Consider the following 26,059-nt stretch of genomic DNA (forward strand, 5'->3'; position numbering starts at 1 on the left):
GAGGAGAAGATGGTGAAATGCAAACAGGGGACACAGAAAGGGCTGAACTCCTCAATGCCTTCTTTGCCTCAGTCTTCTCCGATAAAGAAAACAATGTCCGACCTGAAGAATTTGGAGCAAATGATTCAGCAGAGGAAATACAGCCCAGAATAACTAAGGAGATAGTACAAGAATACTTGGCTAGTTTAGATGTATTCAAGTCTCCAGGGCCAGATGCACTGCATCCAAGAGTATTAAAAGAACTGGCAGATGTGATCTCAGAACCACTGGCAGTCATCTTTGAGAATTCCTGGAGAACAGGCGAAGTCCCGGCAGACTGGAGGAGGGCAAATGTTGTCCCTATTTTCAAAAAGGGGAAAAGAGAGGACCCAAATAATTACCGCCCAGTCAGTCTGACATCAATACCAGGGAAGATTCTGGAGCAGATCATTAAGCAAACAGTCTGTGAGCACCTAGAAAGGAATGCTGTGATCACCAATAGTCAGCATGGATTTCTGAAAAATAAGTCATGTCAGACTAACCTGATCTCGTTTTTTCTTGTAAAGAAGCTGGTAAAATGCGGTCTTGACTATGCTACCACTCAGTGGATTTGTAACTGGCTGACTGACCGAACCCAAAGGGTGCTCATCAATGGTTCCTCTTCATCCTGGAGAAGAGTGACTAGTGGGGCGCCACAGGGCTCTGTCTTGGGCCCGGTCTTATTCAACATCTTTATCAACGACTTGGATGATGGACTCAAGGGCATCCTGATCAAATTTGCAGATGACACCAAACTGGGAGGGGTGGCTAACACCCCAGAGGACAGGATCACACTTCAAAACGACCTTGACAGATTAGAGAACTGGGCCAAAACAAACAAGATGAATTTTAACAGGGAGAAATGTAAAGTATTGCACTTGGGCAAAAAAAATGAGAGGCACAAATACAAGATGGGTGACACCTGGCTTGAGAGCAGTACATGTGAAAAGGATCTAGTAGTCTTGGTTGACCACAAACTTGACATGAGCCAGCAGTGTGACGCGGCAGCTAAAAAAGCCAATGCAATTCTGGGCTGCATCAATAGGAGTATAGCATCTAGATCAAGGGAAGTAATAGTGCCACTGTATTCTGCTCTGGTCAGACCTCACCTGGAGTACTGTGTCCAGTTCTGGGCACCACGGTTCAAGAAGGACACTGACAAACTGGAACGTGTCCAGAGGAGGGCAACCAAAATGGTCAAAGGCCTGGAAACGATGCCTTATGAGGAACGGCTAAGGGAGCTGGGCATGTTTAGCCTGGAGAAGAGGAGGTTAAGGGGTGATATGATAGCCATGTTCAAATATATAAAAGGATGTCACATAGAGGAGGGAGAAAGGTTGTTTTCTGCTGCTCCAGAGAAGCGGACACGGAGCAGTGGTTCCAAACTACAAGAAAGAAGATTCCACCTAAACATTAGGAAGAACTTCCTGACAGTAAGAGCTGTTTGACAGTGGAATTTGCTGCCAAGGAGTGTGGTGGAGTCTCCTTCTTTGGAGGTCTTTAAGCAGAGGCTTGACAACCATATGTCAGGAGTGCTCTGATGGTGTTTCCTGCTTGGCGGGGGGTTGGACTCGATGGCCCTTGTGGTCTCGTCCAACTCTATGATTCTATGAGAGACCATTTAAAGGCTCAGGATCCCATTGCAGGTGTTATGGATTGAATAGCTACTGCACAATATTCTAATTTTCTGATATTGTTAATTTGGAGTTTTCATCAGCTGTACGCCATAATCATCACAATTATAACAAATAAAGGCTTGGCATATCTCGCTTTGCGTGTCATGAGTCTATCTCATATATTAGTTTCACCTGTATACTCAGTAAAAATAGGTTATTGAGCTGTATGTAACCCACCCTGGACATGCTTGGTGAAGGCTGGGCTATGAATGCATACAATAAATAAAGTCATGCCAGTGTATAAAATGGTCATGACCTCCCCCTGCACCCAGGGGTATCAGGGCTGTTGCACCTAACCAGTCTTCTCTTTCTGCTTCCACTAAAACCTGTTGCAAGGGAAGGTCACAGGGTGCCCCAAAGCCCAACTGTGCATTTGTGCTCTGTAGGGGAGAGTCAAAAACTCATCCTGCAACAGTAGGCTGGGGAAAAAGAACATGAGAAATAAACAGGGCCAAGCAGTCTTGTTCCTGAGAGGTAAGCCCTACGGAAGCATTCACAGGTCATGACTTGGACCAAAAAGCTCAAATTAGCAACTGTCCCAAATGGCTGTGACTTAAAAACACTTTCCAGTACCTGCTTCAGAAGTGTTGTCATCCATCAGCTTTTCTTGTGCAAGGTGAAGAGTGTCTAACATTTCCTCAAAGATTTCATCAAGAAGCCCAGCCTGCTTACACTTCCTTAAAAAGTCTATCCTTACTGTTAAGAGAGAAATACATCCTTTTTCAAACAGTTCCATATCTACTGGCATTGTGAAGCTCTTTCTAGCAAGAGCAGTAATTTACTTTCAAGACATTTTGTTTTTTAGCTTGCAAGATACTCTCAAGTCATAGTTACACTAAAATCCTGGATGCTTTAAATATTTTTTGAAGCAGCAATCACTTCTCCACCAGGGAAAAGCAGCAGCATCAAAGGCTCAAGAACAAGCCAAAAGTTTAGATAATGTGTGTTTATATGTGGCTTTCCCCTCTGCCACAGAAACCCATGGGTCCAGGTTATTGGCCTGTTAGCGGTCACAATGTGATTATGGAGGATGGATGGTGGCTAATGGATTGAGGTTGAATCCTGACAAGACAGAAGTACTGTTTTTGGGGGACAGGGAGCGGGCTGGTGTTGAGGACTCCCTGGCTCTGAATGGGGTACTGTGCCCCTGAAGGACCAGGTGCGCAGCCTGGGAGTCATTTTGGACTCACAGCTGTCCATGGAGGCGCAGGTCAATTCTGTATCCAGGGCAGCTGTCTACCAGCTCCACCTGGTACGCAGGCTGAGACCCTACCTGCCCACGGACTGTCTCACCAGAGTGGTGCATGCTCTAGTTATCTCCCACTTGGACTACTGCAATGCGCTCTATGTGGGGCTACCTTTGAAGGTGACCCAGAAACTACAACTAATCCAGAATGCGGCAGCTAGACTGGTGACTGGGGGCAGCCGCCGAGACCACATAACACCGGTCTTGAAAGATCTACATTTCCGGTACATTTCCGAGCATAATTCAAAGTGTTGGTGTTGATCTTTAAAGCCCCAAATGGCCTCGGCCCAGTATACCTGAAGGAGCATCTTCACCCCCATTGTTCTGCCCGGACACTGAGGTCCAGCGCCGAGGGCCTTCTGGCGGTTCCCTCATTGCGAGAACAAAGCTACAGGGAACCAGGCAGAGGGCCTTCTTGGTAGTGGCGCCCGCCCTGTGGAACACCCTCCCATCAGATGTCAAAGAGATAAACAACTACCTGACATTCAGAAGACACCTTAAGGCAGCCCTGTTCAGGGAAGTTTTTAATGTGTGACATCTTAGTGTATTTTTGGTCTTTGTGGAAGCCGCCCAGAGTGGCTGGGGAAACCCAGCCAGAGGGGCGGGGTACAAATAATAATAAGTCACATTTATATATACAATGGTACCTTGGGTTACATACGCTTCAGGTTACAGACACCGCTAACCCAGAAATAGTACCTCGGGTTAAGCACTTTGCTTCAGGATGAGAACAGAAATCGTGCTCCGGTGGCACGGCGGCAGCAGGAGGCCCCATTAGCTAAAGTGGTGCTTCAGGTTAAGAACAGTTTCTGGTTAAGAACGGACCTCCAGAACGAATTAAGTACTTAACCCAAGGTACCACTGTATAGGAAATGGTCTCTATAATAATCATGAGTGGCCATCTTTGTAATTTGAGTCACATTTATGGCAAAAAGCTGCACAACAGGCTACTAGAAATCCTAACAAGTGCCAAACACAGTGAAGTCCTACCTTTCTGCTGGTCATTTTTTCTCTTAAGGACCTGTTGTAGGCTCTCTTCTGCAACTGTTTCATTATCATTCTGTCAAAAGTGTTTTTGAAAACAAGTTTGCATATTTATCAGTATTGTTCAGAACACTAACGACAATGTTCATGTTTTTCCAGTGTAGCAATCCCCACCTTCACATGCTAACAAGATAAGAGCTGAATCCTATCCATGCTTTGCACTAAGCATATGCTGTTTCTTAAGCTAAATTATCTCCCAAGTAATCCATGTATTAATTCATAGCACTTTTCCTCCAAGCAGCTCAAAGTGACACACACAGTTCAACTATGCACATTTTATTTCCCAAGATTTAGCACCTAGCAGCAGTCAGAAACTAAAACGGGTCAAAAAAGAACAAACTGAATTAGAACTCAGACTTAAATCACATGTGAGACCAATGTAGCAAGGAAGCATGGCTCATTGGAGGAAACTTACTGCATGATGTAGACATTAAAAAGGCTTAAAAATATATATTAATTACCATTTTTTTTCCACTGCAGGAAGAGTTTATTAGGATTGGGGGCCGTCCCTTCTTGCTGTCCTCATCTAGAAATAAGATAGCTGCTGCTTATATTTTACCAGATAATTTATTATAGTACTTCAGTAAGTTATAGCAAGATACACTATAAAAACAGACAGAACACGTTAGAATTACTTCTTTTTAAATTCGTCTTAAGAACTACAATGATAAGGACTTAAGAATCATCCAGTGAATTGACATAATGGCAAAATGGAGATTTTGTGTGTTTGTATTTGTTAGCAAATACTACTTCTTGTACCTTGAATGTCCAAGTAATACTGGCACAAGAGTGCAATAAATTCTTTTCCCCTCTTTGCACCTTGGGCCAAGTCAAAGAACTACCCTATACTGTCACACACCAGTCTTGAAAAACAATCACAGAATTGTGGGGCAGTATAGTCAAGTTTCATGCTATCATTTCACTTTTTAGCCACAGAACACACCTGAGTCCACAACCTGAGTCTCTCTCTCATTTCAGTCATGAGGCAAGTACTAAAAGCTCCTCCCAGCACAATTTTATCAAGAAACAAGAAAAAGGAAAACATGGGTCAAATCAGAATGAGTTGGTGGTGGAAGTACTCTCTGAAAAGTGTCTTGGAATTGGCAGGAACAGAAACAAGAACGAACAAAAGTATTTTGGTGTGTAATACAATTTGGTGGATAGGAAAATACCACCATTTGAAAGAACCAACATTTACTTTAAACTGTAAACAACAATTTAAAGAAAGCTAGATAAGCAGCAACTCAACTGTCCCTCCGTCCTGCACAAAATGTGAAGTTCAGAGTCTCTGAGCAGCTGCATGTATGTTGCAGGTGCAATGAGCAGAGAGACAGTATCAGGCTGCTTTGTGGGCAATTTGTGTGGGTCTTATGAGAAAATTAGTAATTTTCTATGAATTGGAATCTGGCCATTTTCTGAATAATCAGGAATAATGTCAGCTGATGCGTGATGCCAACCTACGTGAGCAGGGAATTATCTACAAGGCACTGGTTGGTGTGGAGGGCAGAAGGGAGGGTGGCTTTGGTTTTCTGAAGAGCTGCAGAGAGACAAAATCAGGAAAACAACATTTATTGGGTCCAGTGATGAGCAGCAACCACTGGAAAAACTCTTCCACATGGAACTTGAACTGGAGAAATCACTGCTGAACCAGACCAACCTCTGACAAAAAAGCCCCCTGCTATGGTAAATTGTATAGTGAGTATTTTGTAGTTCTCTTGTTCATATGGGTAGGAGAAAAAAATACATTGGTTTTCAGTGTTTTATAAAAGCACTCTTGACACACTTTTTGTCAAGGGTTTCAATAGTGGGGAATGTATAAACAAATATTCCATTACTGCATCTGCTAAAAATGACTATTTGAAGCATGGAGAAGAGTCTGATGAGGAAAAAAACTAACCATAAAAGCTTGTCTTCTTGACTGGGTCATGGTTTGGACAGAACACTCTAATACATTGGAGAAATAACGAGAGAAAAGAAATTGAATTAATATATAAACAAATGCATTCATTTCTATTAAAATGTACATAAATGTAGTAAGACACAGTGAAGAGTTCAGTTCTGGAAGAATGGTACCACTGATACTTATCTGAAAGGAGCACTAAGGCAACACCAAGTGCCTATTCAAGAAAGGGTTTGATGTACTATTTTTGCAAGAAAGAATCATGAGTGTCAGGCAAGCTATGTAGAGTGGAGTGATCAGTATTTACCAATGAAATAGTGACAAATTATTCTGCCATCTATTCATTTTTTTTCAGAGAAAATAAAATTCCTTACTATTGAAGTATGTAAGTTCTCCATTCCAGGAACTTTCAGAAGTAGGCCCCTCTCCTTGGCGAGGAGACCGGGTCCAAAAGCTTCTGAGTTATATCCAAAGCAACACTAAGTCAAGGTCCTGTCAAGGCAAGGATTTTCACTTGTGCCCTTGCCTCCTCCTTCCCTTGCACTGTTGCACACAGAAGGCTGAAGGCAGGCTACACAGAGCAACAATTCCCAAAGGCAGAAAGGGAAAAGGGGGAAATGTCATAAGGGAAAATTTCAACATCTTCCCACCAATCACTATTGCTCTGATGATTAAAACCAGAGCCTCACACTGCTACTTTTAAGTTTAAAAACTATTTTAACATCTCATGGACCCTCTTCCTACCTCCGTGTGCTCACTCTATCTCCTGAGCTTGCTGCATTTATCAGACTCAACTGGGTAATTTCTTTGCAACAGCAGCCTGGTTTGTTTTTGTTAAAACATTACTTCCTCAGTATTACATTTCAGGTAAAACTATGACTAAAGATATACGTTACTACTTTATTTTAAGGTCATGATGCTCTGATGGCTGTGCATTTCAATTATCCTTGTTTTTTAAAGAAAAGAGGGAGAATGTGAAGCATTTGCAACTCTTGGTCCCATACACTGAAGTCCTTTTACTCGCTCAAGGAAGGTTCACAAGCCTGTGATGAGACAGCAGAAGAGCCCCCCTTCCCAAGCCCATCTCACTTTGTGTGTGCCTGTGTTAAGCCAAGCAGATAGGCAAAAGCCCCTCAAACTTCCTGATTGGCTGTGATGAACAAAGGATTCTTGGAAGCAGGTACGAAGACCTTCAAGATGTTAAAGATAAAAAACAAAAGCAGAGAGGAGGACTGGAATGGGAGAAATAACAGTTGAAAAGAGGAGGGGGAGGAGGAAGGAAGGAAGGGGGAAGAAGCAGGACAGAGGAAGAGCAGCTTGGATGGGGGTGACTAACTGTGGTTAAAACATGATCAAAAGGGAGTGAATGCATCATTTCCTTTCCACTTTCTGTTCACTCCAGATGGCATAACTTGACTGGTAGGGGGCCCTGATCAGCCCTGCCCCATTCTAGGTTAACTAAGGTGCCCTGGCTGGCTATGTTAGCTTTCAAGAAAAAAAGAAAGCAAAAGGAGGGGCTCCACTGAATGCTTTTCTATGGAACTTTAATTCCCCTCCCCATATATAGTGATGCTTGCTGGCTGTGTTGTTTACAGCAGTTTGGGCAGCACAGCAGGCAAGCAGAATGGACTCCAGGGACTTTCTTAGTGCAAATAAATTTAATAAATTGATGGTGGGGGTGCGAAGGAGAGACTAGGTTCTTCTGGCTCAGGGGATATCTTGGTGTTCTCTCCCAGTTGTCTAAGCTGATGTCACACTATGTTTTAGATGACTTTGAGGTGGGAAACAAATGCAGGTGTCTAATTAACCTGTCTCCAAGGCAATTTCAGGGGACACTTCAATTTGCTGGCAGGTAATATCAAAATTAATTCTAAGAACTGAGCAAGTTTTTAAACTACTTTTTGCTAGGCAATGAAAAAATAAATTAAGAAAATTAAGTTGGCTGGTCAGGCTGTCAGTTCTGCTGAGAATCCAGCTCCATTAAGCGTCCCCCCGCCAACTGCAGCTAGCAACAGTCACTGCATCAGGCTGCAGCAGAGGGAGAGATCGGGAGCAGGGCCACTCCATCTGCTCAGTTGAGGCCCAAGCAACCTCTGGCTCCTCCTCTTTGAGCCATTGCCATTCCGTCTGGACACAGGAAGAACTCTGTAATCAAGCACTAGTAGCTAGGTTCACTTTTTTCCTCCTCTCTCTCAATCCCTTCTCCTTTCTGTGTTGTGTCTTTTAGCTTGTACGCTTGTAAGCCATTCTGGGATGCTTTAAATAAAACAAAAACAAACAAACTATTGTAGAAAGTAAAACTAGTCAGGTCTGTAAAATTCCATTCAAATTAGCTCTCTCTAGCTATAAATTTCAATTCTGCCAGACAAGAAGCTCTTCACAATTTAGAAGGTGAAAAGAGATAACTTGGTTACCACTTGAAAACAGCTGTTCCCTGGTAGCTCAATTGCCTCTGGTCCCTCCATCATGCCAGTGTCCCAACAGAGGACATCCCAATATCTTAATTCTTATGACCATTCACAAGAGCCTCCACGTTCTCATGACAAAAGTTCCTGCCCTTCAAGTTACAAAGCCTCACATCTCTGTCTATCAAGCCAGCTAATCAAAATTATTTAAAATGAATAGCTTGGGTTTTTCCCTGGCACTCCCTGCTTAGAATTTATTCAGCATATTTCCCACGAAATCCAAAACAAGACTTTTAATGCCTACTGAGACGTAAGCAGGTATAGGATGGCAACCTAAATGAATCGCTTTTGTTGACTCTTCAATATCTCCGAGTTCATAATGTTGTTGTTGTCGTTTAGTCGTGTCCGACTCTTCGTGACCCCATGGACCAGAGCACACCAGGCACTCCTGTCTTCCACTGCCTCCCGCAGTTTGGTCAATCTCATGCTGGTAGCTTCGAGAACACTGTCCAACCATCTCGTCCTCTGTCGTCCCCTTCTCCTTGTGCCCTCCATCTTTCCCAACATCAGGATCTTTTCCAGGGAGTCTTCTCTTCTCATGAGGTGGCCAAAGTACTGGAGTCTCAGCTTCAGGATCTGTCCTTCCAGTGAGCACTCAGGGCTGATTTCCTTCAGAATGGAGAGGTCTTCTTGCAGTCCATGGGACTCTCAAGAGTCTCCTCCAGCACCATAATTCAAAAGCATCAATTCTTCGGCGATCAGCCTTCTTGATGGTCCAGCTCTCACTTCCATGCATCACTACTGGGAAAACCATAGCATATACGGACCTTTGTTGGCAAGGTGATGTCTCTGCTTTTTAAGATGCTGTCTAGCTTTGTCATTGCTTTTCTCCCAAGAAGCAGGTGTCTTTTAATTTCGTGACTGTTGTCACCATCTGCAGTGATCATGGAGCCCAAGAAAGTAAAATCTCTCACTGCCTCCATTTCTTCCCCTTCTATTTGCCAGGAGGTGATGGGACCAGTGGCCATGATCTTCGTTTTTTTGATGTTGAGCTTCAAACCATATTTTGCGCTCTCCTCTTTCACCCTCATTAAAAGGTTCTTTAATTCCTCCTCACTTTCTGCCATCAAAGTTGTGTCATCCGCATATCTGAGGTTGCTGATCTTTCTTCCGGCAATCTTAATTCCGGCTAGGGATTCATCCAGCCCAGACTTTCGCATGATAAATTCTGCATATAAGTTAAATAAGCAGGGAAACAATATACAGCCTTGTCGACTCCTTTCCCAATTTTGAACCAATCAGTTGTTCCATATCCAGTTCTAACTGTAGCTTCTTGTCCCACATAGAGATTTCTCAGGAGACAGATGAGGTTATCAGGCACTCCCATTTCTTTAAGAACTTGCCATAGTTTGCTGTGGTCGACGCAGTCAAAGGCTTTTGCATAGTCAATGAAGCAGAAGTAGATGTCTTTCTGGAACTCTCTAGCTTTCTCCATAATCCAGCGCATGTTTACAATTTGGTCTCTGGTTCCTCTGCCTCTTCTAAATCCAGCTTGCACTTCTGGGAGTTATCGGACCACATACTGCTTGAGCCTTCCTTGTAGAATTTTAAGTATAACCTTGCTAGCGTGTGAAATGAGTGCAATTGTGCAGTAGTTGGAGCATTCTTTGGCACTGCCCTTCTTTGGGATTGGGATGTAGACTGATCTTCTCCAATCCTCTGGCCACTGCTGAGTTTTCCAAACTTGCTGGCATATTGAGTGTAGCACCTCAACAGCATCATCTTTTAAAATTTTAAGTAGTTCAGCTGGAATACCATCACTTCCACTGGCCTTGTTATTTGCAGTGCTTTCTAAGGCCCATTTGACTTCACTCTCCAGGATGTCTGGCTCAAGGTCAGCAACCACACTACCTGGGGTGTACGAGCCATCCATATCTTTCTGGTAGAATTCCTCTGTGTATTCTTGCCACCTCTTCTTCATGTCTTCTGCTTCTGTTAGGTCCTTACCACTTTTGTCCTTTATTATGGTAATCTTTGTACGAAATGTTCCTTTCATAGCTCCAATTTTCTTGAACAGATCTCTGGTTATTCCCATTCTGTTGTTTTCCTCTATTTCTTTGCATTACTCATTTAAGAAGGCCTTCTTGTCTCTCCTTGCTATTTTTTGGAAATCTGCATTCAGTTTCCTCTATCTTTCACTATCTCCCTCGCATTTTGCTTGCCTTCTATCCCCCTCTATTTGTAAGGCCTCGTTGGACAGCTACTTTGCTTTCTTGCATTTCCTTTTCATTGGGATGGTTTTCGTTGCTGCCTCCTGTATAATGTTGCAAGCCTCCTTATTAGATTATTATTATTATTATTATTTGGAAGGTTTTGATAACAGATTTGGATGGCATGCGTATCTATGGTGTGGGAAGAAGAAAATCCATAAAGGCTTTGAGAACCACATTTTCCGGAGTCCGTTAATAGAGATATGGGATAGGTACAAAAACCTATTAGAACCAAGAGTTCCACATTAGTTATCTCCGTTAGAGGTTATGAGTGTAAAGAAAATTAATATGAGAGGCAAATGGATTACATACGGTGAAATAGTAATTAAAGAAGGAGGAAAATGGAAACTAAAACCATATGAACAAGTTAAAGAGTACGTTTACGATTGGTTGCATTACTTTCAGGTCAATGAAATGTTTAAAAAAGATATAAAAGAAAGTGGATATGTAGAAAAAGATTCAAAGTTTCAAACAGACATAATAAATAATGATCGTAAAATTTTATTAAAAATGTATAAGATATTGTTGGAATGGTATACGAAAGATGAAGAGGTTAAATCGGTAATGATACAATGGGCCAAAGATTTTGGTTATAATATTCAATTTGATGATTGGGAAAAATTGTGGAAAGAAAATCTAAAATTTACTGCATGTATGGCGTTGAAGGAAAATGTTATGAAAATGTTTTATAGATGGTACATCACACCGGTAAAATTAGCAAAAATGTTTAAGACGTGTAATAAGTGTTGGAAATGTAAAGAAAAAGAAGGAACGTTTTATCATATGTGGTGGGATTGTAAGAAAGTGAAAAGTTTCTGGGAGACGATATATAATGAGTTGAAAAAGATGTTAAAATACACATTTGTAAAGAAACCAGAGGCTTTTCTTTTAGGGATCACAGGAAAGGAGATAAGAAGAAATGACTGTAAACTCTTCCAATATGCAGTTACAGCAGCAAGAATTCTATTGGCCCAGAAATGGAAACAAGAGGAAATACCGACGATAGAAGAATGGAGATTGAAATTGACAGATTATGCAGAATTGGACAAGCTAACTGGAAAAATCAGGTATCTTAGAGACCAAAAGTTCATCGAGGACTGGGGGAAATTTGTGGAATATCTGAAAAATATATGTGATGTGCAAACAACGCTAGTGGGGTTTCAAGAAGCACTGTGAAAGTTAAGACGTATTGTTAAAAGAAATAGAAGTGGGAGGGAAGACTGATGGCAATACTAAATAGAAGAAATGCGTAATTAAGAGGTAAAGATGGATGATTGTCAGAGAAGCTGAAGGAAGTCCAAAAAGAGATAATTTGTGGAAATTTGGATAAAATTGTATATTTGTGTTGAAAATCAATAAAAATTATTACAAAAAAATAATAATGTTGCAAGCCTCCATCCATAGTTCTTCAGGCACTCTGTCCACCAAATCTAAATCCATAAACCTGTTCCTCACTTCCACTGTGTAGTCATAAGGGATTTGATTTAGATGGTATCTTACCGGCCCAGTGGTTTTTCCTACTTTCTTCAGTTTAAGCTTGAATTTTGCTATAAGAAGCTGATCATCTGAGCCACAGTCAGCTCCAGGTCTTGTTTTTGCTGGCTGTATAGAGCTTCTCCATCTTTGGCTGCAGAGAATATAATCAATTTGATTTCGATGCTGCCCATCTGGTGATGTCCATGTGTAGAGTCGTCTCTTGTGTTGTTGGAAAAGAGTGTTTGTGATGACCAGCTTGTTCTCTTGGCAGAACTCTATTAGCCTTTGCCCTGCTTTGTTTTGAACTCCAAGGCCAAACTTGCCAGTTGTTCCTTTTATCTCTTTATTCCCTACTTTAGCGTTCCAATCCCCTATAATAAGAAGAACATCCTTCTTTGGTGTCATTTCTATAAGGTGTTGTAAGTCTTCATAGAACTGGTCAATTTCAGTTTCTTCAGCACCAGTGGTTGGTGCATAAACTTGGATTACTGTGATGTGAAAAGGTCTGCCTTGGATTTGTATTGAGATCATGACATCATTTTTGAGATTGCATCCCAGTACAGCTTTCGCCACTCTTTTGTTGACTATGAGGGCCACTCCATTTCTTTTACGGGATTCTTGCCCACAGTGGTAGATATGATGGTCATCCGAACTGAATTCGCCCCTTCCCATCCATTTTAGTTCACTGATGTCCAGGATGTCAATATTTAGTCTTGCGATCTCATTTTTGACCACATCCAACTTACCCAGGTTCATGGTACTTACATTCCAGGTTCCTATGCAATATTTTTCTTTACAGCATTGGACTTTCCTTTCGCTTCCAGGCATATCCGCAACTGAGCGACCTTTCGACTTTGGCCCAGCCGCTTCATCAGCTCTGAATCTACTTGTACTTGTCCTCCGCTCTTCCTCAGTAGCATGTTGGACGCCTTCCGACCTGAGGGGCTCATCTTCCAGCGTCATAACTTTTATATGCCTGTTGTCTTTGTCCATGGAGTTTTCTTGGCAGGGATACTGGAGTGGCTTGCCGGTTCCTGCTCCAGGTGGTTCACGTTTGGTTAAAACTCTCCACTATGACCTGTCCATCTTGGGTGCCCTGCATGGCATAGTTCATAGCTTCTCTGAGTTATTCAAGCCCCTTTGCCACGGCAAGGCAAGTGCTCAATTCTGCCACCTTGTAGGTGGATTTGCCAGCCAAGGTGAGCAACTTATAAAAGCGGGCATATCATGAATATCCCCCACATCCCATTCTGGGGGATAAAAAAGTTTATTTTGCTGGTTCTCAGGATTGTTTAGTTTCAGATATTGGGTGGTGTTTTTCACTAATGAAAGGCTTTTGGACTGCAGAGGAAGCTTCTGTGAAAAGAAAGAGGGCCAATTTTCCTACCTTCCCCTTATTTCTGCAACTCTGCTGGGTCTCCCCAAACCTGCTCGAGAGGTTTAAGGGGTGCTTTGGAGCAGTGGATGGGAGTGCAGGACAAAAGGGGAATTTTGAAAAACCTTTCACTTATGGAAGCCTTCAGCCAGCAGAGGGACTGACTGAGTAGTCTTTTACAGGGGTCGGCAACCTAAGGCCCATGGGCCACAAGTGGCCCACGTGGGTCGTTTAACCAGCCCAAAAGCCGTCTCTGAACTGAGCCGCCTGCTCAGTGAGTCGCCACGTGCTGCGCTAAACCGGCGCACGGGGACTTACTTCTGCGGTGCTGGAAATCGCATCTGTGCGGACACCAACGCTGGAAATCGTGTCTGCGCAGATGCCGGAAATCAGATGTGAATGCGATCCGGCCCACGTAGGGATCTCCGCTGGAGTGAACCGGCCCAGGCGAGGTAAACCTTGCCAGCCCCTGGTCTATTACCTGGCCATTAGGTGCCACAGCAGGTGCTGTGATCTTCCAGCAATTTGACTTCACCCGCAAAGGAACACTCCTGCATTGTCTCCCCAGACAGACGGGTGCCACCAACAGGCAAAGACAGTACCACCCAACCACCCCAATAATGGTGTCAAAGTAAAAGATAAATGGAAGAAAATTCTCAAAATGCAACAAATTTTAGAAAAGAATTTGTTAAATACCGGTAAATGCCTTGAATTTCATCCGTTTCTATTGCAGCATCATCACACAAAGCACAGAAATAATGGTAACTTCTGCGACAGTTTTTTATCTCACAGCCCACAGTGGCTCCTTTCTTGCGACAGAAATTGCATATCTGCAAAAAATGGGTTTTTGAGTCTAAACCAACTGTACCATATCAGGTTGGTTCTGATGTTAGCAATCTTAGCTTTCAGTGAACCAAAATTTTTAAATCACAGTCTTTGGCATGGCTACTCATAAGTCCTACCTGAATTCAATGCGACTTACAGCCAGGAACAGGGGTTAAAATTGCAGTCTAACTTTCTCCAATCATTAGTAACTCGCTGTTGCAATTTTAACTAGAGAAACATTTTTTAAATTATTTGGTTACGAGAAATGCTTTGCTTCTGTCAAGCTAATGGTTTGGCTAGCCTGGGCCTCTACCCCACACTTCTTTGCATTTATATTCTTTAATTTAAAAATATGTGGTCGCAGCCTTCATGGTATCTCCATACAATTATTTCAATGAAATAATTATTAAATTGTCTATTGATAACATCCCATATACTCCATTTGTGGGGTGCTATGAGTGGGGTAGTACCTCTGGTGGGGGACACATCCTGCTCCTTCTGAGGTAGTTTGTCCACCTCTGGTCCTCACCCTGCCCTCAGCTCTCACCTCTTAGAAGCTGTCAGCATGTGACAGCAGCCCCAGCCCGGGAAATGGCTTTGACTGGGTGGCTAAACCAGGTGTATGGAGCCAATGGGTCTCAAACCTTTAGCGGATTAAGGACTTTCTTTGCATGCAAAGAGAGGCTCCAACCGATTGAGGGGACAAGACCAAGAGTGGGTCCAATGGTTAAGAAGGTGGTTTTCTGCATGTGCTGTTGAGGGAAGTGAGGGCAGATAGGGCTCATCAACCTGGGAAGGGAGGCCATCAAGTAGAAGGAGCCTTCTGATACCCTTGTAGGATACCTTCGGGAGAAGAAAAATCTAAGGAATAGTAAACCCTACACAAATCTGGAGTGTAGTCCCTAAGACAGTTGGATGGTGCCTTGTTTGCCGCTGCTTTCCTTTGGACCCCATCAACGAGATTGAGAGGCACAGGGGATTTGTTGTCTGAGCAGCCCAGGACCTTCAGATACACTGCCCAGGCATGTGCCCCGGGAAGGTCACTTCGAGACAGACAGGTGCCAGCAGCTATTACATTTCTAGTAGAAAAGCACTGGGTAATGTAATTTGCAATCAAGACTACAGTTACCTTATATACAATAGGATGTATATCTGATGATGGTAAGAATTCAGACTTCAAATTGGTGCTAACATTTTTTATCCCTTTGATGGCATTTTATGTACAGTTCTTAAGAGTGCACAAGGGATGCTTTGAGGGGGAAAGCCAGACATTTAGCCAAGACTATTGCTTCTCCCTTCATTTTGGAGAAATCTGTTGAGGAAGAGTGATTGCCAAACAAAGCAAGTCTTTCATTGCTATTACAATGGCAGGGTTGGTTTTTTTGAGGAGCATTATGTTAAAGTATGGGTAGGCAAACTAAGGCCCGGGGGCTGGATCTGGCCCAATCGCCTTCTAAATCCAGCCCGAGAACAATCTGGGAATCAGCATGTACTTACATGAGTAGAATGTGTCCTTTTATTTAAAATGCATCTCTGGGTTATTTGTGGGGCATAGGAGTTTGTTCATTTCCCCCCCAAAAATATAATCCGGCCGCCCACAAGGTCTGAGGGATAGTGGACTGGCCCTCTGCTGAAAAAGTTTGCTGACCCCTGTGTTAAAGTGTTCTTTTCTCAGAATACTTGCCAGTATATGCCTCTTAACTAAATAACTCTGACCTTAGCATCAAAAGAAATAATTCTGAACTAACTCTGCATAGTCTGCTTTTATACACATAAAAATGTAAAAGGTTGGTGTCTCACCAGCCTCTTTCCTCTTTTTATTTCACTCGTTACTGAAGCCACATCAAACCTTATATCGAGATTCTCAGGGTTATGTTCTTCAGATTCCACAAATCCAGAGGAATATAGCTAAAAATAAAAACATGAATTAAAAGGAAGTAAAAATCAAACCAGGAGATACTACAATGAAGCAATAAGGAACAGCAGCAACAGTTGGGAAGAAATTTGATTTAAGTGTTCTCTCATAGATTTGCACAATGTTAGTTTCTTTTGCATGGTTATCTGCAATTTATCTGCAATTAAGAACCATTCAAAATAATGTATATACTTGGATTTTATTTTAACTACTACTTTTCCAGGTTGAGCATACCACCCCTTGCTGTTCCAGTCTCCTAGAAGACAGGGCGCTGTTCAAGAACCCTGTATCTAAACTGAAATAGGATAAGATAGTCAACCCAGCTCACAAAGGAAGCTTTCTCTTCATCTCACCTCCCTCTACCATGCAATGTAGGTAGGAAAGAACCATAGTATATGTCAGGCCTGGTCGTTGTCCTCTTCAGATCACCACACAAACACTTCTTGTTCTTTTGTAACTTTTTATTGTATATTAACAAAATAATCTTATAAACAGTTCTTAACTATTATTCCTCAGAGTCACTTATTTCAGATACCTTCTGAGCTCTGCTTCTCCATGACCAGCCACCCTCAAAATGGCGAAGGCGCCTTTCCCTTCGCTTTCCTGCTCTTTTTCCTACCCTCCTGGCTAGAGCTGGCTTGTATCTCCCCTCCTCCGAATCTGAGCTAGAACTTAACCCTTGCCTTTCCTGTGAACAGCCGGTCCCTCCCTGTTGTTCCTCTTGCTCCGTTCTATTAGATTCACTGCTCTCCTTCCCCCCTTGGGGAATGCTTTCTCCCTCTGATAAACTGAAAACTTCTAACTCTTCCCTGACAGTATATATAGTACGCTTGAAGACAGTCATTGCTACAATGAAGTAGCCAAATATTAGAAAGCAGTACCAAGTTGCAATTGCATTATTTGGTTCCCCATCTGCACACCTTATTTCCCAACACTTGCCAGTCTCCACTGGCAACATCTGGTGACCCCAAGGGCCCTCTTTGTGTTACTAGGTGATAAATAGAACAAAAGGTGAACTCTACATGCACACACAAACAGGCACGCATGCCAAAGAACAAGAGTGACATTTTTCAAGAGCCTCCTCAGTTCAAGAGCAATGGTGGAATCATAGAATTCCAAAGTTGGAAGGGACCCAAAGGTCAGCTAGTCCAATCACTGACAATGCAGGAACCGGTAGTAAGCAAAGGAGCAAAGACAGGGGAGGTGGTCATCCCCCATTATACTTGGTTTTTATAAGTGTTAGAAGCCGCCCAAAGTGACTAGGGGAAGCCCAGTCAGATGGGCAGGATATTATTAATAACAACAACAACAACAATAATAATAATAGGTGCAATTGTGACAGAAATTGTCACTAAATATCTACAGAATTTTTTTTAAAATGAATATTTATTAGATTTTCCAATTTTATATAAACACAAAAAAAGAGAAAAAGAAAAATATTAAAAACAATTCAGTTTCAATAACAGTTTTTCAATCACATATTTCTTTGACTTCCTCATACCTCCCCTTCTTGTTCTCTAGTTCACCTTATTAATTCAGCAAATCCTAATCTCTTAACATTCCTTTTAAAATAAAACCTTATTTTCCATTCAGCTTTTTTTAAATTTAATAACATAAACCATTATAATCCCCATTATCTTTATCATAACGGCTAGTCCCCACCAAAGTTCAAACCAACATCTTTTCAAAATTCATTAATTTTATAATATTTCTGTAGATAATCCTTAAATTTCTTCCAATCTTCTTCTGCTGACTTTTCTCCCTGGTCGCGGATTCTGCCAGTCATTTCTGCCAGTCCCATACAGTTGATCAACTTCATCTGCCATTCTTCCAGAGTGGGTAGATCCTGAGTCTTCCAGTGCTTTGCTATAAGTATTCTTGCTGCCGTTGTAGCGTACATAAAGAAAATTCTGTCTTTCTTTGGCACCAGATGGCCGACTATGCCCAAGAGAAAAGCCTCTGGTTTTTTCAGGAAGGTATACTTAAGTATCTTTTTCATTTCATTATAAATCATTTCCCAGAAGGCCTTAGTCTTTGGGCACGTCCACCATAGGTGAAAAAATGTACCTTCAACTTCCTTACATTTCCAGCATTTATTATCGGGCAAGTGATATATTTTTGCGAGCTTGACTGGGGTTATGTACCACCTGTATATCATTTTCATAATATTCTCTCTTAAGGCATTACATGCCGTGAATTTCATACCTGTGGTCCATAACTGTTCCCAATCAGCAAACATGATGTTATGTCCAAGATCTTGTGCCCATTTAATCATAGCTGACTTAACCGTTTCATCCTGTGTATTCCATTTCAGCAGCAAGTTATACATTTTTGACATGATTTTAGTTTTAGGTTCTAGCACTTCTGTTTCTAATTTAGATTTTTCCACCTGGAAGCCAATTTTCCTGTCCAAATTGTATGCCTCCCTTATCTGAAAATAATGTAACCAGTCTCGGACTTTGTTTTTTAATTTCTCAAAACTCTGCAATTTCAGTCTATCTCCTTCTTGCTCCAAAATTTCCCAATATTTTGGCCAACTGGCCTCCATATTGAGTTTTTTCTGAGCTTTCGCTTCCATTGGTGACAACCACCTTGGGGTTTTGTTTTCCAGTAAATCCTTATATCTAGTCCAAACATTAAACAAAGATCTCCTAACAATGTGATTTTTAAACGCTTTGTGAGCTTTAACCTTGTCATACCACAAATATGCATGCCATCCAAAAACATTGTTAAAACCTTCTAAGTCCAAAATGTCTGTGTTTTCAAGAAGCAGCCAGTCTTTCAACCAGTAGAATGCTGCTGACTCATAATAGAGTCTGAAGTCTGGCAGGGCGAAGCCACCCCTTTCTTTTGCATCAGTTAAAATCTTATATTTTATCCTAGGCTTCTTGCCCTGCCAGACAAATTTAGAAATATCTTTCTGCCACTTCTTAAAACATTCCATCTTGTCCACAATTTGTAATGTTTGAAACAAAAACAACATTTTAGGCAATACATTCATCTTTATAGCTGCTATTCGACCCATCAAGGAAAGCTTCAAATTTGACCATATTTCGAGATCTTTTTTCACTTCTGACCAGCATTTCTCATAATTATTTTTAAATAAGTTCCCATTTTTAGATGTCATGTTAATCCCCATATCTACAGAATTTTAAAGCAGTTAAAATTACTATTGAAGTGGCAACAGAGCTGGTAATTTAGTTATGCCATCTAGTTTAACTATGAGACCAATCTTTATATTACAACTAAGCTCCTCTGCTATTTTGTCATTTGTCCCACAGGTAGTATTCTATAGAAAGAGAACCATAGAAAGAAAATGCATTGGTATGCAACAGCCTTCCCCAGCCTTATGCCCTCAAAATGTTTTGGAGTACCAACTTCCATCAATTCTAGCCAACATGACCAGTGGCAGTGGTCAAGGAGTTGTAGTCCAACAACAGATCTGACTAGAGGCAGGCACTCTTGTATGAAACTGGTTTCCTGGATCCATTTCAGCTGGGATTCAGGATTGAATGTGGCATAGAAACTGCCTTACTAACACTATAAAAAGAGACGAGCCTTCCACATCCTATACCAGATGTATCCTAGACCCCGAGATCTATGGATGAAGAGTGGTATGCAAATTTAATTAATAATAATAATCAAGTCCAGCTGAGCAACAGCCTCACCCAGGCCATCCATGGCTTTAAGAGCAGCAGATGCAGCTGGGAAGGGAGACTTCCAGGGAGGGAACAAGGTGGACTCAATGTCTTCTGTTGGCAGGTTGCCAACAGAGATGGCTGCATGGTGATTGATAGCCAGACATACATTTTGGCTATTGAATTCACTCTGACAGGGAATTAACCTCTGATGCTCTGAAAAAGTTGTTTACTAAAAGTTGGGAGACCGAGAAGCTCCTTGGAACCTGAATGGGGGTGAGCAACTTAAGAGCAGAGGAATCAACATCTTGCCCCAAAGCCACATGAGAGCCCTGATGAGCATAGGGTCGGCAAAAGCCTCCTGTTCTCCAATCTCTCTGAGACGGTTATAATTTATGTCTTAGAGAGGTTTCTCTGTCTGCCGATGGAAATTTACATCTGGTATGTGAGCTACTTTCTGGCTTTAAGAAGATATTTATTTAAAAATCAGGATGGAAAACCATGGCAAATACAACAGGAAATGGGATGGGAGGATATGGAACTGGGTGTGAATTTACAAATACATAATAAAAAGAGAGAAAAACTATTGCTGAAATTTATTAGTAACAATAATTAGAGAACCCTTTTTGGGTTTTGTGTAAAAAGAAAAATGAATTAATCCTCACCAAACAATCCTGATGAACTGCAAGGTTCTGTCCTTCAGCAACATACATAACGGCACATTCTTCATCATTTGGGCAAAATGCACACTGTCTTCTTACCATCTTTGCCATTATCCAAGTTAGCTTAGCAAAGTCACCTTAGAAAAGGATTTTAAAGATTAGCACAACACAGACACCATCCCTGAACTCTAGATGCATATAACTGAAATATCCTCAATGTTATCAGTGAACTTCTTTAAAAGTCTTACTTTGCTCCCCAAATGTAATGGAACTAGAGGCCTTTAATCCAGTGGAGGGATCCACTGGCAAAAGGGAAGAGATTTCGCTGATGTCTCCCAACTCTCCAGAGCTGATTCTGGGTACTAGACACTGCAGGGGGAAGGAAATCGGCAGTCGTCATCTCTCTCTCCCTTCTGCTGGTGAAATTATTCCCTGAGCAGAAGTCTACTTATAGGTGCTACTATGGATTCTAGCCAATGAAGGAGTCGTTAAGAGTTGTTGCAGTCGTTAAGAGTCGTCAACAGGCTCATCTCAGCTATCTGCCAACCACCCATTCCCACCACCCTTCTGAGTAATACCCCTCCCCACCTTCTCACTATATAGAAGGATCTGGCAACTTCTGTTTCAGTGTATCTGAAGAAGTGTGCATGCACACGAAAGCTCATACCAAGAACTAACTTAGTTGGTCTTTAAGGTGCTACTGGAAGGAAAATTTTTTTTTTGTTTTAGCCAATGAAGGAGACAGTCTACATGATGTATTTTACATTTTATTTAAAGGCATTTACTTAATATTTTAAAAAGCAATGCTAAAGTTTTTAGAAGAAAAAACAGAACTACAAATAAAAATCATAACTGCAACCACTGAGCATCTGAATACAGTTCAAAATAGTTATAAATACACTAATAGATCTTAAATATTTACATCTGACTTAGGGGGAAAGGTAGGCAAGAGAACATTCCACAGATGAAGACCTTCAGGAATGTTGAAGGAAGACTCACTGTGTTTTGTTTGATTTTTCATTTATAAACAAGATACAAAATAAACTGCAACAAAAAAATCAAAGCACTCAGATATTAATTCATATAATGAAGACATAAGATACAAAGCATTCAAGGCTAGATGTTTGAGGGATAGTTGGCCATTTTTAACTTTCTTTCTACAAGCCTCCACAAGATGCTCCACAATTTCCAATGACTGCTCTTAACAGCTGCATATACTGTACATGTTTCAACAGCTTTGGGGACAATGTGGTGCTCTGCAAAACACCGTAACACATTTACTATGGGGTCAAGGAGCAACCCTTCAATGCCAATATTGGGAACTCAACTGTGCAGGCAGGAATGGCGCCACTGGAATACCCTGCCTCCAATACAAATCCCACACAGCTGATCCAGCAAGATCACTGGTATCAAAAGTCACTGAGAGATCAAGAGAAAAAGGTTATTCTCTCCCTACCCCCCCCCAAATCCATCAGTGACCAGGAATGATTCAGTTTTAAAACCAGGCCTGAATCCAGACTGAAAGGGAGCCAGATGACCAGGTCACCCAGGAACACTTGAACTAGTTTTGCTACAACCCTCTTCACCCCACCCCACCCCTTGGTGCTTATTGGAAACCGATGGATCCAGTGTCGGCTTTTTAAGAAGCAGGCACCCCATGGCCACGTAAGACAGGGAGACCACCCCAACCCTCCGCGAGGCGGGCACAGCCTGGGGGCCCCGCACTCGGTCGCCTCTGACTGGCCCAGAAGGGTGCCTTGGGAGAAGGGCCCCCAGGGCGAGGGGGGCAGGAGAAGGCGCTCGTCGCCTCCAGGGCTCTTTCCCACAGGCAGCGGCTCCCTGAGCGCCGCGCCCCCAGCCGGGCTTGCCTGGGCTCCCCGCTCCCCGCCTTTGTTCCTCAGCGGCGCCCGGCAGAGCAGCCCGCGGCGGGGGCGGCCCTCTCGGCCACAGCAGCCCGGCTCTCCCAGCCCCCGGGGGCCGCCCTCCTCCCTCGCGCACCCGCAGCGTTCCCGCCCGGGGAGGCGCGGCCTCGGGAGCCAAGGCGCGCGACGAGGGCAGCCGAGGAAAGGAGCGCGCGGCCCCGTCCCGCCCTCGCCACTCACCCTTCTGCAGCGGCCCCGGCGGCGGCGACTCCCGCAGCGCCTTTTCCGCCAGGCCCGGGTGACGTCACCGGCGGAGGACGTTTCCGCTGCGCGCGCACGGAGCCCAGAGCCCGCCTCCCTCTCCAGAGGCAAACACTCCGCCGCAACCTCGAGGCTTGGCGGGAGGGTCTTTCCGCCGCGCCCGCCAGAGGGCGCTGCGTCGCCGTTTCAGCCGCCCGCAGGCGGGCCCTCGAGCCGCGAGTACCGGCGGGGGCGCCTAGAAGAATGGGAGCAGCAGCCGAGAAGGGCGATTCCCAAGTTAGTAGGAGCGTCAAGGAGTCAACATTGCAGGCGGCTACACTTAGGCAGAAGTTGGGAAGAATGGAGTTGGAAAACCCCCAGCACATGCGCTTTGCGTAAATTCCCAGTTGGCTTAGATTTGCCAGTGGGTTGCAACTCCTACAGAGTAACCATAGAATTGGCTAATAGCAGACACACATGGAGCACAGAAATGTGCAAGAGTACTGTTGACATCAGTTCTCTGCTGACTTTCCAGCATACACAAGTATTAAGGCCTGACTTCACTGCCTGCTTGGCATTCCTTGGAGGGCCCTGGCCAACAGACCCCTAACAAATTCCGTCACATATTCTCTTGGATTTGTTTGAACAAATAAGGGTGTCTATATATACTAGGTGGTCGACTTTGAGGAGGGACAGGAGCAAAGCCACCTTCATTTCTTTGGTTTCTTGGTGGCCATTCATTCTGCAAGCCCTGGAATTCTTCTGTCAGGTTCCAGAAGACAGGATTGTTGCCTCACCCCATAGAAGTTGTCCTTCAAAGTTCAATGTGTCTCCGAGGGTGTCTGGTATTGTGGACTGGAGTGCCATCCCCATGCTGATACCATTCAGCTCTAGCCTTTTCATCAGAGCTGGGTGAGCCAACCAATGTCTGGTTCCCAAGTAGGGAAAGTGAATGACAATGAACAAATGTCTAAGGACACATTATCTGCAAAAATGCCTATTTTCTTCTCTTGACAGGATCCTTTAAGGAGCAGGATTATGCTTTGGGGATACTTCTGGGTGCAGCCTTTGTTCCCAGGTGAGCAGCTATGAGTCCTTTTCTCCAACTCCGACACTTCAAGAGATATATATATGCCTTCTACTATCTGGAGAGCAGAATAAACTCTTTCTCTGAACCAAACCTCAGTGTCATTTGACTCCTTCCTCCCTGTTCTGGGAGCAACACTCACCCTACCAATCGGTAAAGTCTAATAAGGCTACATTTCTTGGTGCGTTGGCCAGGAATCTTAATTAAGATTAATTAATCTAATTAAATAGATATGCAAAAAGTTGGTGTTAGAAGTTGAGTTGCACTCTGTCTCCTTCTGTATGCCATTCAGATGCAGAAATGAGTTTATACTTACTCAGCATGGTCATCAAGTCTGTGTCTACTGTGGGTTCTTAAACATTCTGAATACAGTGTGTGCTCTTTCTTTGCTGTTTCTTTGAGTTCTGATGTCACTTATCTGAAAGTCAGCATTAGTTGCTTATTCCTCCTGTTTAATAGGAATACCCTTTCAAACTGTTATCAGAAGTTTTCTTATAAGAAAATTCAGCCATACAGCAGGTAGCACTTAACCTACTGTAGTGCCCTAATTTTAGCTGAACCACTGTCCTAAGTCAATTAAGTACGTGAATATGTGTATCAAGATTAAAATTACTTGCAGATAAATAATAAGGGGAAACTGTCAGAAAAAAAGTCAATCAACTTTCAAGTGCAGCCCAACAAAACTCCCTTTCGCAGTGAATATTCTGCAGAAAGAATTTAAAACAAGCATATCTTAGAGGCAAAGGTAGGATAATCACAGTAGTATACTACCTTCCGAGAGGATCTCATTCTTTTGTGATTTAATCTCTGCCTGCAATTTGTGTGTGTATATGCTATAATCGTTGACCAAACTGCGGGAGGCAGTGGAAGACAGAAGTGCCTGGCGTGCTTTTGTCCATGGGGTCATGAAGACTCGGACACGACTAAACAACAACATGCTATAATCACATTTAACCTTGAGAAAAGCCAGCATCTGGTACATGTTTTTTGTGCTTTTAAGCTTTCTGTTTGTGTGAATGATTTTAGATGCCAGAGTATCACCTGCAATCTTCTGCAATTATCACCTGTGTTACCTTGTTAACGTACTTCAAAGAAGAGAGAGAGAGAGAGAGAGAGAGAGAGGATGAGGAGGAAAGCGAGGAGGAAAATGTTGCTGGGATTGAAGAATTTAGAAGGACTTAGAAAAGGAGGTGAAGTGGACAAAAAGGCAGTACAAAAGGGTATTTTTTTTTCCGGGGTAAAAAACCCGAAGGCCCCATACCCCTGCCTGGTCCAATCTGGTGGCCCCACTCCGCCGGGTGTATGACCCCTTGGAGCCGCTTAACGCCAAGGGCAACCAGCCTCCACACACTTTTACTATGCAACATGCGCCGTTTACAAGCGCGGATGTTTGCAATTGGAAAAACCAGAATCCTTTTGAAGAGGATCCAGCTCCGGTTTAGTTTAGGTATAATTTTACCCCCCCCCCCACGGTTTTTTTGGTTATTGTATTGTTTATAAATTGTTCTTAAGGGGAGATGGTCAATGCTGCCTGGGAGTGGGCCCCAGCCAACAGGGGCAAATGCACTGGGACACCCAATCTCAGAGGCAGGAGGAGGAGTTACGCTAAGACCAGACCACATCATTCCCGAGGAGGCAGGTTGAGTCGTTGTTTGAAGGCTATCTCTGCCTCCGGGTCTGATCCTGACTAGAAGGATACTGGAATCAACAAGGGAGACCCACACGACCTTAAGGAGCTGTTGTGCAATGCCAGGTCAATGACTCACATGACGGCTGTCATCCATGACTTGATCGTGGATGGAGGACTTGACCTGGCATGTGTAAGAGAGACTTGGTTGGATGAAGCAGATGGGCCGGTTCTTGCCGCTGCTTGTCCACCAGGTTTCTCTTACGCACAGCAACCTAGGTCTTATGGGTGGGAAGGGAGGTGTTGCAGTGGTTTTTAGGAAGTCATTAGTTTGCACCAGACGTCCTATTGGGAAGATCCAGTTTTCTGAGTGCATGTTCTGGAAGTTGGACAATAGGGGCAGTACAGGATTCCTCCCCACTGCACCAAGGATTCCCTGCCTGAGCTGCTTCAGGTCGTGGCGGATGTTCTCCTGGAGACACCTAGTTTGGTTGTCCTAGGGGATTTCAACATCCATGCTGACACAATCTTACAAGGGGCTGCTCGGGACTTCGTGGAAAGCATATCCTCCATGGGGCTGTCCTTGAATAAGCCTGGCCCAACTCAGTTGCAGACATGCCTTAGACCTGGTGTTCACCTGTATGTATGTTGTTGTTGTCTTTAGATGAAAATGTTGTTGTTGTGTATGTTGTGTTGTTGTATGTATGTTGTTGTTGTTGTTGTTTAGATGAAACAAACAGATACATCCTTAGAAGTCTTAAGTGTGGTAGTAAAATTTGATTCAAATGATACC

General features: G+C 43.1%; 1 protein-coding gene and 1 long non-coding RNA gene across 6 annotated transcripts in view; one reads left to right on the forward strand and one right to left on the reverse strand.

Annotated features, from left to right (window-relative positions):
- The window catches only part of PHF11 (PHD finger protein 11), a 29,068-nt gene extending 6,300 nt beyond the window's left edge, over positions 1-22,768 (reverse strand). Inside the window, exons 1-9 of one of the 5 annotated variants that reach the window (XM_083606692.1) lie at positions 22,553-22,607; positions 20,699-20,819; positions 20,454-20,587; positions 16,036-16,143; positions 14,107-14,240; positions 5,882-5,928; positions 4,446-4,510; positions 3,931-4,000; positions 2,268-2,390 (exon numbers count right to left, since the gene is read on the reverse strand). In XM_083606692.1, the coding sequence (XP_083462818.1) occupies positions 2,268-2,390; positions 3,931-4,000; positions 4,446-4,510; positions 5,882-5,928; positions 14,107-14,240; positions 16,036-16,143; positions 20,454-20,561 (655 nt within the window). In that variant the 5' untranslated portion in view covers positions 20,562-20,587; positions 20,699-20,819; positions 22,553-22,607. Of the gene's footprint in view, positions 1-2,267; positions 2,391-3,930; positions 4,001-4,445; positions 4,511-5,881; positions 5,929-7,060; positions 7,865-10,401; positions 10,613-11,942; positions 14,241-16,035; positions 16,144-20,453; positions 20,588-20,698; positions 20,820-21,778; positions 21,901-22,552 lie in introns of those variants that run through there. The other 4 variants (XM_083606691.1, XM_083606693.1, XM_083606689.1 and 1 more) reach the window with 4 other exon arrangements.
- Positions 5,935-17,514, forward strand: LOC310759540. Its single transcript, XR_014546392.1, has 3 exons — positions 5,935-7,064; positions 16,374-16,541; positions 16,967-17,514. It is a non-coding gene; the product is annotated as an uncharacterized lncRNA (long non-coding RNA).
- Positions 22,769-26,059: the final 3,291 nt, after the last annotated feature.

Source organism: Podarcis filfolensis (assembly GCF_964270895.1).
Source record: "Podarcis filfolensis genome assembly, chromosome: 3".
Taxonomy (NCBI): domain Eukaryota; kingdom Metazoa; phylum Chordata; class Lepidosauria; order Squamata; family Lacertidae; genus Podarcis; species Podarcis filfolensis.